The sequence below is a fragment of the Brienomyrus brachyistius genome, chromosome 8, assembly GCF_023856365.1.
Source record: "Brienomyrus brachyistius isolate T26 chromosome 8, BBRACH_0.4, whole genome shotgun sequence".
Taxonomy (NCBI): Eukaryota; Metazoa; Chordata; class Actinopteri; order Osteoglossiformes; family Mormyridae; genus Brienomyrus; species Brienomyrus brachyistius.
The window spans coordinates 23,212,711-23,226,849 of NC_064540.1; the positions used below are offsets into that span (position 1 = coordinate 23,212,711).

At 47.7% G+C, this 14,139-nt stretch overlaps 1 protein-coding gene across 4 annotated transcripts in view; it reads left to right on the forward strand.

Annotated features, from left to right (window-relative positions):
- Positions 1-14,139, forward strand: part of kaznb (kazrin, periplakin interacting protein b) — a 114,323-nt gene that overhangs the window by 76,370 nt on the left and 23,814 nt on the right. For all 4 annotated transcript variants that reach the window (XM_049022226.1, XM_049022224.1, XM_049022223.1 and 1 more), the window contains exon 4: positions 12,908-13,012. In XM_049022226.1, coding sequence (XP_048878183.1) covers positions 12,908-13,012 — 105 coding nt within the window. The remainder of the gene's footprint in view (positions 1-12,907; positions 13,013-14,139) is intronic.

The following is a 14,139-nucleotide window of genomic DNA, read 5'->3' on the forward strand; positions in this document are numbered from 1 at the left end:
GAGGTGGAGGTGTCCTACAGCGCCCCTGGTGACCTGACGTTAGTCTGGTGGCGAGATGCAGTGCTTCTCTCAGAGCCTGTGAGGTCTGGGGTCTCCAGGCAAACCTTCTATGTCCTGTTCATTTGCACTCTGAGGCCAAGGCTTGCTCCTGAAAACAGCTGCTGAGAAACTGAAACTGCTGATTAAAGAAAATTTTAAGATAAATGGTCACTGTGGATGGATGCATGGATGGATGGATGGATGGATGGATGGATGCTTCAGGGAATTGGGTCTGTCACTGCATTAAAACTGGGTAGATGTGTACACACGTAATTACCTGTCATAGATGAGATCATGGCTTTGCATGCGTCAGGTGAATCGCAATCGTTACCTGAAAAGTTAATCTAGAATAAATGTTTTCTGATAGGGCCAACCCTCAGTTACAAAAATTAACCTTATCCCTCCTACATAACCCTCCGCCCTTTTCCGTCACATTCCTCTCCCACTTGTCAACCTCCTCCTAAACCATTATTGGCTTCTCCCTTTTCATATTTAACTCCTCCCATTTCATGCAGCCCCTCCCACTTATTCATTTGTCTCCAGCCACCTGTGACACCAGGAATGTCTTTTCCATTGCAAAGTAAGGTATATGGAGAATGAGAGACTGTGTGCCGGAGGTGGGGGGGGGTGTTGAATTTAAGACAGGGAGGGAGTATGTGAGCTTGGAGGGGCTTATCTTGAGGCTTAGATGGAATTAACCGGATAAAAGTGGCTCATTATCAAAGCTGTCCTCCTGTCAGTTTTCCTCTTTGCAGTTCTCACTTCCTGCCATAATTCTGCCTCCCGCATCACTTCTGGGAGTCTGCGGGGCTCTTACAGCTGAATTGTGAGTAAGTCTAACTCCAGGCACCGGGCAGCCCACATAGCTCAGACGACCACTGGGGTTGCACTGCGACCTACTGTGGAAATCCAGGCGCTTCTAAAAGCAGAACTTTCGGTGCTCTGGTGCCTGTGCTTAATGAGTAATTATCTTGAGTTATTTTTATGGACAGGCTGAGCCTTCTGTGCCCTTTTTGACTGCATGTGTAATTATTTGTCTGGCGGATTATATTTTTATCGTTTTATCTAAATTTTCACTCAGAAATTTAATATCTGGGGCTTGTCCTCACATAGCGTTCATGTGACCCACCGGAGAGATGCTGATGTAAGCCGCTCTAACTGGCCCACAGACCCAAAAAGAGAAAATAGGGGCCGTATTAATATGGTGCAGAATGTGATCGGGGGGGCAGATGGGTAACCGTACTGTACCTGGTGGGGAGCAGAGCCCCCCCAGTCCCTACCAAAGCATCTGCAGGCTGTTTATGCTGTTCATGAATTATTTTTTAAATCTTGTATTTTTCTGCCGTAATCATAATTTAGCAAGCAGATGTCATTCGGATCAGGGAGCTCGAGTAAATTTAGTGATTGGTTTACTTCTGCAGATGCTGTTTGAGATGTGTTTGTAATTTCTTGGTAGTTCCCTCATATCTGTAAATCAAATGTTCTGATTCTGTTCATTTTCTCGGGGAAGGAAATCAAGCTGTTATGAGACTTATGGCTTTCTAAGGAACCTCACTTTTTAACCGCAAGCACGACTGGCAAACCTGCTTGATGCCTGTGACTGACAGAGATGGAGATTTCAGGTCCACACAGTACTAATCCAGACCAAGATTTTGTTTCAACCAAACAGTTGAGTATAAAGAGTCACAGTCACAGAGCACTCAATTGGTTGGTTGAAACAAAATCTTGGTCTGGATTTGTACTCTCTGGACCTGAAATCTCCACCTCTGATGCCAGCTACGCTCAAGACCCATAAATCTCTGTCAGAAAGAAAGTAACCAACTTCCAAGGAAAAACAAGAAGGCATTTTAACCTGTTGATTTACCTTTTTACCTGTAGTTTGTAGTATTGTGGCTCCAAGGCAGGACGTAGCATGAGATATGTTTGAACTGCATGCAAATTGACATTCATTGCTTATAAGGCCAGTCATTTAATTAGATGCTGTAAAGTATCTGTCCTCTACTCCTCCATCTGCGTTGCCTTATTCAGACTTGCTGTTTCTGGAGATGGTCACCTCATCTCAATCTGAGATCCCTGGAAACACACATTAAAATAGACCAACTTTCACCCCGCAAAAGGGAATGTGTTGTCTCTACATGTTGCACACGTTTCCATATTGTCGATACATCTTTTTTGGCTCGAGGCCACCTTATAAGAAAGCATATCAGAAGGGTCTTCAAGGGTCACCATTACTTCTTAGCAATAACACTGTGCAGAGAAGAGTAAATCATAAAAATGTAGTATGCAGGTAGGGTGTCTATGGGCTTCTCTGGGCAGTATTGTCTACAGTTTCTAATAATCTTTTGAGTTCCCCTCTGTCTGGTCATCTGAAATGACATCAGGTTCCTTCATCACGCCACAAAGCATCCTGGGAAATCAGTAATTTCCACAAATATGTGACAGAGTTTGTCCATTCATGCCAGGAAGTCTTCATAGTAAGCGGACTCTCAGCCCTTCCCTTCAGAACACTCCACACTGATGGTACCCCTTGTGTCATCATAAATAGCCCCCCACGCCAACATTACACCCGGAAATTGGGCTCCTGTGTCTGTCTCCACAGCAACACAACAACTTGCATGCTGTCTGTCTGACAGCCATTACAGGCACTATTCTATGGGCCAAAGAGGCAGGCAGACACACGTGGGTGAGGGAGAATAGCAGCTGGTTATTTCCTCTACCGTGGAAAGTCATTTTAAGTCTTCCGTTGAGCATTTAGTCAACTGGAAATCACAGATAAGTCCTTAATTGCATTGAAACACACTTAGTACTATTGTTTGCATGGAATAAATTCCCCAGGGGGCCAGTGTATACAAACAGCATCGTAAACACATACAGCATGCAAATGAACAAGCATGCCATGCATCAAAGTACTTTTTAGACTCAAAACTCATAAGTGCCGCATTATACAAAGGCAGTATGCAGGGAACAATGCTGTGTTTTTGACAGTGGGAAGCTGGGATGTACTGTTTCTGAGTATGTGAGGAAAATTGTCTGTATTAGCTATTGCCTTTGGAATTTCCTTAGCTGTCTTATTTATTTGGCTCATTTTATATGTTGAGTTTTATATGTGGTTCCAAGCTGGACTAACATTATATTTACCTGACTGGACAGTTTTTGTTGGTTCCATCAAACTAAGCCGGGACTGGGCAATGTCACTCCCATTCAAAATGCACGACCCCGGTTTGTTGTAACTGGAAGATCTTGCTGCCGCTATGAAAGAACGAAGCCTCCAAATGAGGAATCTGGCTCGGTTCATGCAGAATAAGAAGACCTTCATGATGAAGTGAGATTTAGCAGGTCACCAGCAGCCCTGAGCTTCTGCTGGTCCTGCTGTGTGGAGCAGGGCCCAGGGTGGCTGGCATGCAGACTAATGGGCAGCTTAAGGCTCACTCGTTTGCTCACTTGTTTTCAGGGAAACGTGGAAAGTTACCGCGTCGAGGTCTCTGGTGAAATGTTTAGCTGGGTAAGGAAACGTGATAGAAATGGAAAAGGAGGTTCTTAGGTGAAGAAGAACAAATCAGAGGTCAAGTGTGAAGCAGGGGACCAAAGAGAGGTTATGGGTTGTGGGTGAGAAGCGGGAACTTGTTTTACTACACAGAGGAGTGAAATGAAAATGGATGTTGATTTCGGTGATGGAGAATGTCTGTGATACAAGGGTTGAATATTTGGTCTATGGCCTGCCGAGAAAGAAGAGAAGTGATTGTCAATGAAAGGATGTTGCTCCCATCCTGGAGATCCATGCCTTCCCCCAGTCTTACAGGGTTTTAGGATTGACCCCCTGCTGGTATTAGAATCACAAGGACAAACCAGAATATGTATGTCGGCATAAATACTTTGTCGGTAGCAAGTGGATCAGATCAATGGAAATAACCCCCAGTCACCCCCATTCCCAGTTAGTCGGAGGCCTCCCCCCAACCCTTAAAATCCACATCAGATGTGCTGTGTTTGAAACCAGGTGAGAAATGTATGCAGCATAGCAACTTTCTTCCTGGTGCTGCAGACAACAGCCCCAGCAGCAGGAAAAGGGGCGAGTAACAGCCCCCGTTTTTGAATCGCGACACTGTTGTGGGTGTGATTTGCGCGATCCGATGCTTTCAGGAAATGTATGCTAATGCTATGCTAATCACCTACATGACTAACACTGGTTGTTGCTGTGGAGACCCGCTGCCGCCGTCCGGCATCCATTAAGGCCCCTCCGGCCTCGTTGGCGCCGTGTCTCTCGCCCTCTAACGTCAGCCACGGTAAATTACCTCCGTGCCCTTTTTGTTTATTTTGGCTGGAGCCGTTTCTGGCCACGGTGAGATTGCGGTGCCCATTCCGGCAGCTCCTCAAGCGCAGCACATCTCGATCAACTGAAGAAAAATGGAAACACTCGAATCTATTTTCCCTCATTCCTCTGGAGAAATGCTGGATGTCTCATTTCCACACTCAGAGTGTCTGTTTATGTCTGAGTCGCTTCTGCAAAATCGTCCATCAGGGGCACAAGCCAGTACTATCAGAGCTCTATAAATGACACATATGTCTTTGGACAGAGATATATGATTGGTGCAGGTCAGAAGCAGAGAGCTTAGAATTTGGAGATATGTTCTCCAACAACCTACAGATGTATTTTTTTTTTTGAGATGCAGTCAAGGCTTTCTGCTTGATTTCTTCTGAGATGAACCTAAGAAATGTGGGCTAACGTCACGACAGTTTTGCCACAATCTCATTTTTTGTTTTTTTTTGCATTTTTTTTTATTCCGAGAATAAAAGAGCTTGAACACCAGAGAACCCTGGGTAGTTTCTTGTTTTCTGTGCTTAGACCTGATGGTTTACTCCTGACCTGCAGGGTTGGTCAGATCCTCCTTTATAGACATTTCAAATGCTCTAGTTTCTACACATTTTCAATGCAGCCACTTCCCTCGGGGCCACACTGAGTCCCCTCGCCCATGGCTGCAGACCCTCGATAGGCTCGTATTGGGTCTCAGCCCGCTCTCTAGGCACTGTTTCCCACAAGCAGCTTCAGCGAGATCCCTAGGTGTTACTGTTACTGTCCCATCATATTGACCTCACTGAGCAGTATGTGCCACAGCGCTGAATTTTTCCTGCTGCTGCAGCAAAACTCTTTAATTCGCATCATTTTCTTTGGATTCCCTCGAGTTCAGAAGTGAAAATAGCATTGTGAGTCCTGAGTACTTTCCCTATCACCAATCCTACCCCATTCCACCTGTAGACACCAAGATTCCTAACAGTCCATGATCCCCCCCTTCTCCCCCAGGACAGATCGGCATCCCAGGGCTGGGTGAGGCTTTGTCTGCGGTGACGGTCCCGCATAGGAGCCAACATGCTGTATCACTCCACTGGTACCAAACCAGGGGGAAGGTTTTCTGTTAACATGACACCTTTGAGAACAAACCACTCCCTGGCTGTCTTTCAAGAAAATCGTATGTGGCACAGAATTATTTCATGACTGATTTATGGAACATTTTCCAGAATCTCCAGCAGAAATGCCTTGCCCCCCCCCCCCCCCCCCCCCCCAAATCACCAAATGGAAGCTGTCCTGTGCTTCTCAGGGACAGACTTTTCTTCACTTCATTCTGCTCTCTTGCTAAATTGCTGCCGTTCCGCAGATGTCTGCCAGCTCTCCTCTATGGTCAGCTTAGGTTGGGCTGGTTTCTGCCTGCTGCTCCAGGCTTCTTATTCATCTGAGGAAGGGACCTACTCTTGGAGAATTATCTTGTTCATTGCAGCCCAGTTACATCCAAGGGCACAACAGCTGTGCCCCTTGGTACCAGCTGCCCTGTTACTGTGGCCCCTCCCGAAGGCCCCCTCCCCCACATGCTGCTGCTGGGAACCACAGGAGTCGCCATCGCTTGCCCTGAAATGCGCGGGACTCTGGGCGCATTGAGGGGGTTTCAGATCGAGCTCTGCCAGCTTGCGGTTCCTGGAGACATCTCTCCGTCTGGCGGGGGCGAGTGGCCCGCTCTCTCAGAGCAAGGGATGAGAGAGATGCCTGTCGGCATGGCGACCTGGTACTGTCCTCCTCTGCCACCTGGTTGACGCAGGGCTCTCCTGCTGCTGTGGGTCTGGCGGCTCTCAGATACAAGAAAGTCTGAGACATTCCTGTGGGTTCCTGGGAGCTTCCCGAAAGCCTACACATTCTTACCACCAGGGGGCATTGCAAGGCACAGGACTGCAGTATCCGGCTGTGCTGGGCTGCCCTAACTTGCTGCCTCCTCACAGTTGGGGAAGCTCTTTTGTCCTCTCCTGTCCATCAGGCTCACACTCCCCCCACACTGCTGTACCATCACCCCCCATTATCCTGCCCCCTAACACAGCCCCAATATTGCGCCTCAAGGCTGCCGCTCCAGTGACGGAGCCGTCGGTGGGAAACTCTTCCATATCTCCTCCGATTTTTGTCTTAGTTCCATCGCAGCAGATGCTGCCGCCTTCCTGCCTCCTGGAGCTTCTCGCTCAAATCTTGCTGGATGGATCTGATCCTGGGACTGGTTCTGATCTTGCAGCATAGCAGAGACCTGTAGCATGTGAGAGGAGACACCGTGGCCTGATTGCTGTTAAAGCTCAAGGTCCCCTATTGCCCAGCGTGTCCTGTGAATTTAGAGCCTGTTTCAGAGCAAGAAATAGCACATCTTGTTCCAGCCCTGAGAAACGGTGCACACTTAGGCCTGAAGATGTGCCAGGAGTTGGGACAGACCCTCAGGTGGCCAGCAGGTGTCATGATGCCACAATGTTGGTGGTAGTGATTACTCTTAATGACAGCTAGTGAGCAGAGCTTGTCAGAAACCAGAGCACTTAGTGGGATTGACCTTGGAGAAGCTGCAGGAAGTCACCATTAACAGCTGCGCTAAAAATTTGTCCTAAACAGCAGGTCAGGCCGGCTCCTCGCGCGCGAGACTCTCCGCGTTCAGGCCGGCTCCTCGCGCGCGAGACTCTCCGCGTTCAGGCCGGCTCCTCACGCGCGGGACTCTCCGCGTTCAGGCCGGCTCCTCACGCGCGGGACTCTCCGCGTTCAGGCCGGCTCCTCACGGGCGAGACTCTCCGCGTTCAGGTCGGCTCCTCACACCCGACTCTCCGCGTTCAGGCCGGCTCCTCACACCCGACTCTCCACATTCAGGCCGGCTCCTTACACCCAACTCTCCGTGGTAGCTCCTTAGGCACAACTCTTCTGTTATAACAGTATGATGTCTAATGTATTCTTATGTGTCATTGTGTGAAACCCAGTCTTCTGTTCTCTTCTGTGCTCTCATCTCTATTTAAAAAGGTTTTTATTCTAATTATGTGCTTAGCTGAAGATAAATTATTTTTATATACCTCCAGGTAACGTCGTTTTGCCCTCAGTGAATTCCGTCTGAAATTAAATTATCAAATCAGAGAAGTGGCGATGAATCAGTGTATTAACGTCCGTGAATCCAGAACGTCTCGTCTCGATGGGCATTGGTCCTCCAGCCCGTGGGCAGATGAGCCCCTAAGGCATGTGTCATCTCCTCTGGGTCTCTGAGGGACCCCCCATGTGACCCCCTAATTGTGGACTTTTGCCTTTAGAGGATTATTTTGTTTTAAATGTTTCACAATAACAGAGTTGAGAGGAAGGAAGCAGCCAACAGGAGAGAGATAGGATGCTTGTGGAGTAGCAGAAGGTACCTGTTCATGGGGGGGGGAGGGTTTAAAGACCAACAGCAGGAGGCTTTGTAGGAACCTGAGGATGAAAGTGGGATGGAGAGAAAGCCAGTTCTCTGGAATGTCTGTAGACTGTAGACATTCGTGCTCTGTGTTTGTGTCCTTGTTAGGGGAACGCGCAGACCTGAGAGCTCACATCCTGCACAGCTGCTTCAGTTCACATAAAAGCCTCTGCCTGTTCTCTCTGATTCTCCTTACTGCTGTTCTCCGCCTCCCTGTCCTTTGCATAGGAAGGCTTAGCCGTGAACACTCTCTCTACGGAGGTGGCTCAGGCTAAAGATCAAAGGGTACCTAATGAGTGCTTGGCAACAATTAACTCAATTCCCATTTATCTAGAATCTTGCAGGGTTTGTCTGGTCACCCCAGTATGTGCCACTTGTGGCAGCACAGCTCGCGAAATGCTGCTAGTCAGGGGCTGCTGTAATTTCTGTGGAAATTCCCCTTAATCGACTCTGTCCTCATTAGCAAGCCTTTCAGCCGGGCTATATAATGAAGACCCTGGTAATTAAATCTGCCCTCTTCGGCTGTTCAGAACGGCGATCACATTTGTATTATCATTTCCGACATGATTCTGGGCTCTTTTTCTGTTATCATCCAACAACGGGGATCAGGGGAATCTGCCATTGCGGAGAGGGCGTTCCCGTCCTCTTGTATGACGAGTGTGTTTCCATCACCTCTTACACGCGACCTTGTCCTTAAGGACAGCAGCTGAACTGCAGCCACATTTCTCCAGTGTCTCTGTACAGCTCTGGACGTCTCTTATTCCAAGTGGTTGCATCAGTCCGGTGGTAGCTTGTCTCAGAGACGGCACTAGAACATTATAAACGTGGTCTGATTGCTTGTTCAGTGCAGTGGTGAGGGAGAGTCAGGTGACTATGCTTAGTTCTGATTAGCTCTACCTCTCTCCCTGACAATTTGATAGTGATTTATTTTGTGTACATTCTTGAGTATGGGTTTATACCCAGATTCCTCTACTCTGTTTGTGCTTTCTGTTTTCTCATCTGCCAGAACGGCTTCTCGACTTTCACGCCATTCAGCTTGTGCTATCCCTTAATTACAGCACTGCCATGGCCTCGTTCTGCGCCCTCCCTGAACATATTGCTCACAGAGGGCAGCTTCTAGCTCTGTTTCTGGAAGCTTCCTACAGGCCTGCCCCCCCCAGCTCAGCAAAAAAAAGGAGTAATATTCTTATGGAACCCCATGATTTTTACCCCACCTGTACAAAGGAGGGGCATGTTTGATTTAAGGCATAACTCAGGCGATTTGATTACCCAGAATGCCACTTCCTCTCTGAGCCCACACTCTCATGTAGTCCTGACGTCCACCTGATGTTCCTCTTAAGTTTCGTCCGAATTCTTTTGTTAAGTGCATCTCCACTCCCAAACTAGGCTCCCTTACCTCCAGGGCACATGCAATGTGCCCTCTGATTAAAGCAGGAAGGGTTTTCTGAGGAGTGATGCAGTCTCCATCCTGTGCAAATCAGCCGTACCCTTCTGCAGCTTCTTGGTGCCACAAAGATGTCACCATGTTGCTCTGAGCTGGTTTCTCCAGCTATGTTTCAAAGTTGCGTTAGTAGGAATCTTCATCCTATCTCACTGCCAGAAAGGATTAAAATCAAACCCAGGAGGAGCAGTATTTCAGGACGTGTGATTTAGCTGTTTGGCTAGGGGTGGTGATGCTGCTTTGTTAGCCTAGCACCACTGCTGCCCGAGAACGTTAGCTAGAGTTTAACTTCCGCCCCGTCGTCTCTCACGTCGTGAGTCTCTTTCAGGCAAAGTGAGCAGCAAGACATTTGGGAATCAGAAACTCCTGTAGAGAGTGAGGCAGTGGAAAATTAATTGGAATCGCTTGGTTTTTAGGGCATGGTGTAGTGTAGTTCAAAGGCCGGGGACATCACCGTAATGAACACGGTGAGCTGTCAGGCTGAAAAGCCTAACGAGGATCTTGCATACATCTGCAAAGGCCTGCTGTCATGAGGGGATTGGTATTTTTACCTGGCAGATTCATTTTGTTGTAAAATTCTTGTAAAATCTTTGGGTTTGAGAGTTGGATCAGTGGTGACATGGTGCTGATGTGACAGGCTGGTTTCGGTGCCTCCCCCCCAGGTAGGGGGTCCCTTGCTTCCAGAAAAGCTTGTGACATCATCCTGGCAGGGATATGTATTATAATCAGACAGGAGGAAGGGAGAGCTTATGGGAGTTTTACTCACACAAAAATGTTTTGCGGGCAGAAAAACGATTGATTCAGAGAGATAAATCAGATTGTAGAGGAGGTGTGTCCAAGCGACTAGAAGAGGCAGGACCAAGATATCTGATTGGTTGGTCTTGTCCCCTCTAGTTGCTTGGACCCACCTCCTCTACAATCTGATTGGTTCAGAGCTGGTGCAATAAGGAGTAGCCTCTCGGAAGGGCTTTACAGACACATTCACTTTCAGTTTTAAAGTAGTTTATAAAACCTGAAGTACTGTCTCCCCTGACATGGAGTAGTCGTTCACCCTCCTTCAGAAGGTCACAGCCCCTCCCTGGGTTAGAGCAGTCAGCCCCTGGTCGGTGCTCATGAGTTGCTCTGAAATGTCGGTAGCCAAGTGCCCCGTCTGGTCCTCTGACCTCTGACCTCCCTTCCCCTATGTTTCCAGGTGCTTCATCGGCCTCTCAAACATGAGGCAGGCAGCAGCTGTAATTATCTCTATTGTTTGGCACCAAATGGTCCCCCATGCGCCCTGGTGAGGAGCAGGGGAGGCGTGGGAGGAAGGCGGAGGGGCTCCTCTCGGCACCTCAGGGAGGGAGGAGCGAATCGGGTTTGGGAAAATGTCGCAGGTATTCATATTTCACGGCAAACAAACAATGGCAGCCCTTGTCATCGAGCCGTGCTACATCGATTGGATTATTGATATGCTAGGTGGCCTTTTGCAGGCAGCCAAGTGGCAATCGGGCTTCCCTCTCCCCGAGAGGAGAACAGACTGCTGGTGTCGGCCCAGCGGCTCTCCAGTGCAAGCGTGATGCTGTTTCTCTGCAACCTAGAGTCGCACGCTTTGGGTGCTGCCCTCGCCTTCCAGTGTGCAGGAGCCCCTCGAAGTCACCAAGGAGCAACGGGCGGTGCCATAACGAGGTCTCTGCACTGGCAGGCTTCTCCGAAAAGATATTAGCGATCTTTATTGTTATTATTAAAAAAGCATACAAAGAGCTCCTCGCGGAGCCCTTTAACTCCCATCCTGTCCCAGCATAGAGCACTTAATTCACACAATTAATTCAAACATTTATCAGAAAATTGAATGGCTGCGCTTAGCTTTCATCGGTGGGGGGAAGGGTGGAAGGAAGAGGTAGGGGGGATGGTGGATGGCCACGAAGCAAACATCCGCAGACCATGGTGGTGACGCACTAGTGTGCAGTCGTCCACTCGCTATTGACACACCAGTGCGTAGTAATTCAGATGGACAGTGACCCTCACTGGATCCATCTCCAGGTAGCGGCACACGCCAGGGACGGATTATGGGTTGTGTGGCCCCTGGGCAAAACGTTCGCGAGGGCCCCCCCCACCACCACCACCACCACCACCAGCACCACAACCACCACAATTCAAGGGCCCTTGGCAGCCAAATGCCCTCCCTATAGGGTCAGGGGCTCTTGTAGGCAGAGGATCAAAGAATGTAGGCCCTCTAAAATAGACAAACGAAAATACATTGTTGATAAGCGTTGCAAATTGTTTTGGGCTAGGGGCCCCACGGGCCCCCTGCACCCCAAGGGCCCCTGGGCAGCGGCCCCGCTGGCCCGGTCCGTAATCCGTCCCTGGCACACGCACTCTGTCAGCCTCGATCTGCCTGCGCCCCCCCCCCGACTCCTCTTGTCATCCACGTTCGGCGAGGACACCGCTCTCGTGAGCAGACCGGGCCTCGGATTTCTCTCATCACCTGCCGGTGTGAAACTGTGCCTTTGCACTTTGTCAGCAATGTCCCGACGAATGTGATATCCGTCCGCTGAGGCTCTAATGCAACTTTGGCGGGAACGCTTCCTTTTGTTATTGCAATGAGCTGGCATTTCGCCCGTGCCGTACTCCAACTTTACCTCCCGGGACTGCCTCCAGATCAGCGTGACCGTAACTCAATAAATACGGATTGGCGACGTCTGTATGCATGCGACCCAAGCCACTCCTGTGTTGCATGGTAGCACCACCTAGCAGTCAAGAAGAGAACTGCCACCGTTTGATCTTCACCTATTTCCCTTCATAAAGAGCCTGGCTTTGTTTTAAGGAGTATTGATTTGCACAGTGGGACGTGCTGCAGCCAAGACGAAGGACGTGATGTTTATCCAGTTCTAAATGCTGGGGACTGTTTTAAAGAGTCCCAACCCTGTTACTCCTAATCTCTGGCAGCCAGGAATCATCTGTACTGCTACAATTGTGCCACTGGTTCAGTTTGAAGGGCTGTGTGTGTTGTCTTATGTTGTGTTATATAATGTTATAAATAACTCATTGTATTACTTCTAAACTTCACTAGTCTGCTTGGAATTTAGCAACCCCAGGGTACTACAGACCATAATATGATGTTTTTCTGTATAGTTAACTGTATGTTTGATTGATTGTTTATTTATTGTTCATTCAACAGTCACAATATCCATCAAACAAATCGGAATATATGTAACAATATATGGAATATGTGTAACAATATATACAATAAAATTACGGGAGTATATAATGAAAGACATAAAGAATAAATACATAATGAAAAATGTAGTAAGCACTATCTGCAGGCTGAAGCGCTCCTGAAGCGATGCCGACCCCTTCACAATTATATCATCAAATCAATATTATGAAACACAATTGATCAGCATACTTACCCTGAAGATGATGAACAAAGAATCAAAATAAATTCGCAATGCAAAATGAAATCCAAGTAATCCTTCCATTTTCACCTCATATTTTACAGTTTCATTTAACGCATTACTCTGCAGCTTTATATAATCACAAACTATCCCTTTTAAAGTATATTTTAAATATTTTTATAGATGTACATAGTGTCAGATTTTCTTTAAGGCTGTTTCTGTTTGCTCCCCTCCACGTTTTTTGTGTCGGTAGTTTCTTGGATGGGTGTAAACATGTATTCACTGCGGCGTCCATTTTTCTGTGCATTATAGTAATACCATGTTTTTCTTTAAAGGTCTGTCTGGGAATTTTAGGCAGAAGACAGTGACGGAATTATGTTTCCAGAACGACCAATCAAGTCTGATGGATTTCAGTAACCCAGACACCTCCGTGGATAGAGGTATGGATGACGGAAATCAAATGAGATCATAAAGGTTTATGTTGTGTTTGAGCCTGGAATGGTTAATTCTACACCAAACTACAATATATTACACCACACTATACTACACCACCCTATACTGTGCCGTACTGCACTATACTGTACTATACTATACCATGCTAAATTACTACACAGTACACTATACTACACCACCCTATACTGTGCCGTACTGCACTATACTGTACTATACTATACCATGCTAAATTACTACACAGTACACTATACTACACTATACTGTGACACACTACACTGTACTACACTACATTACACTATACTATGCCGTGCCATGCTATGCTACTATTCATTACACTATACTATACTGGATTCAAGTACCAGGGTTGTTTGTTATGCAGATTATCATAACAGTTTATACTATGGAGTGAAAAGGAGAAAGGAAACACAAGTGTGAGGTTAACAGGAGAGAGAGAGCAGCAGAAAGAGGGCAGACATAAGGGAGAAAGAGGGGTATGAGTGTGAAAAGGGGGGATAACGAGAAGAGAGAGGGGACAGAGTGGAGGGGAGAAGCATCTCCATGCAGGTCTCAGACCATGTCTGTGACTCATCCAGCCAAAAGGATGCATAGAGCCAAAGTCACAGAGAGTCACAGACTCTCCGGAGAGTCGGTGGCCGACTGTGGACTGAGCCAGACTCCCACATGGTTCTGATGTGGCTGCGCTTTGGCAGCTCGATAAGGTTCACGCGATAAACCTGTTAGCCTTGAGATTAAAGAGCCCTTTCTGTAGATCATTCTGTCAGAGAGTGTGTCCACCATAGCTTCCTGAGGGGGGGGGCTGTTGAGACAGGGCCAAATGATTTAAAGGCGCATGACATAGAGAAGAAGAAAAAGACCACTGATGAGGCCTGTAAAAATTAAACCAATTTGAGGGTGATATAGGGACATATGAGCAGGAGCGATTCAATGTTAAAATATGTAAAAAGAATATAGGTACAAACAAACTGAAAGATTAAGGGAATTGGGACAGAGGAGAGGGAATCGGCCGTCTCCTGCCACAGGCCCCCTTAGCCTGGGTAGTGGTGTTTAGGTGACTGCCCTGTCTGACATCGATCCCTCACAGCGCCAAGTGGTC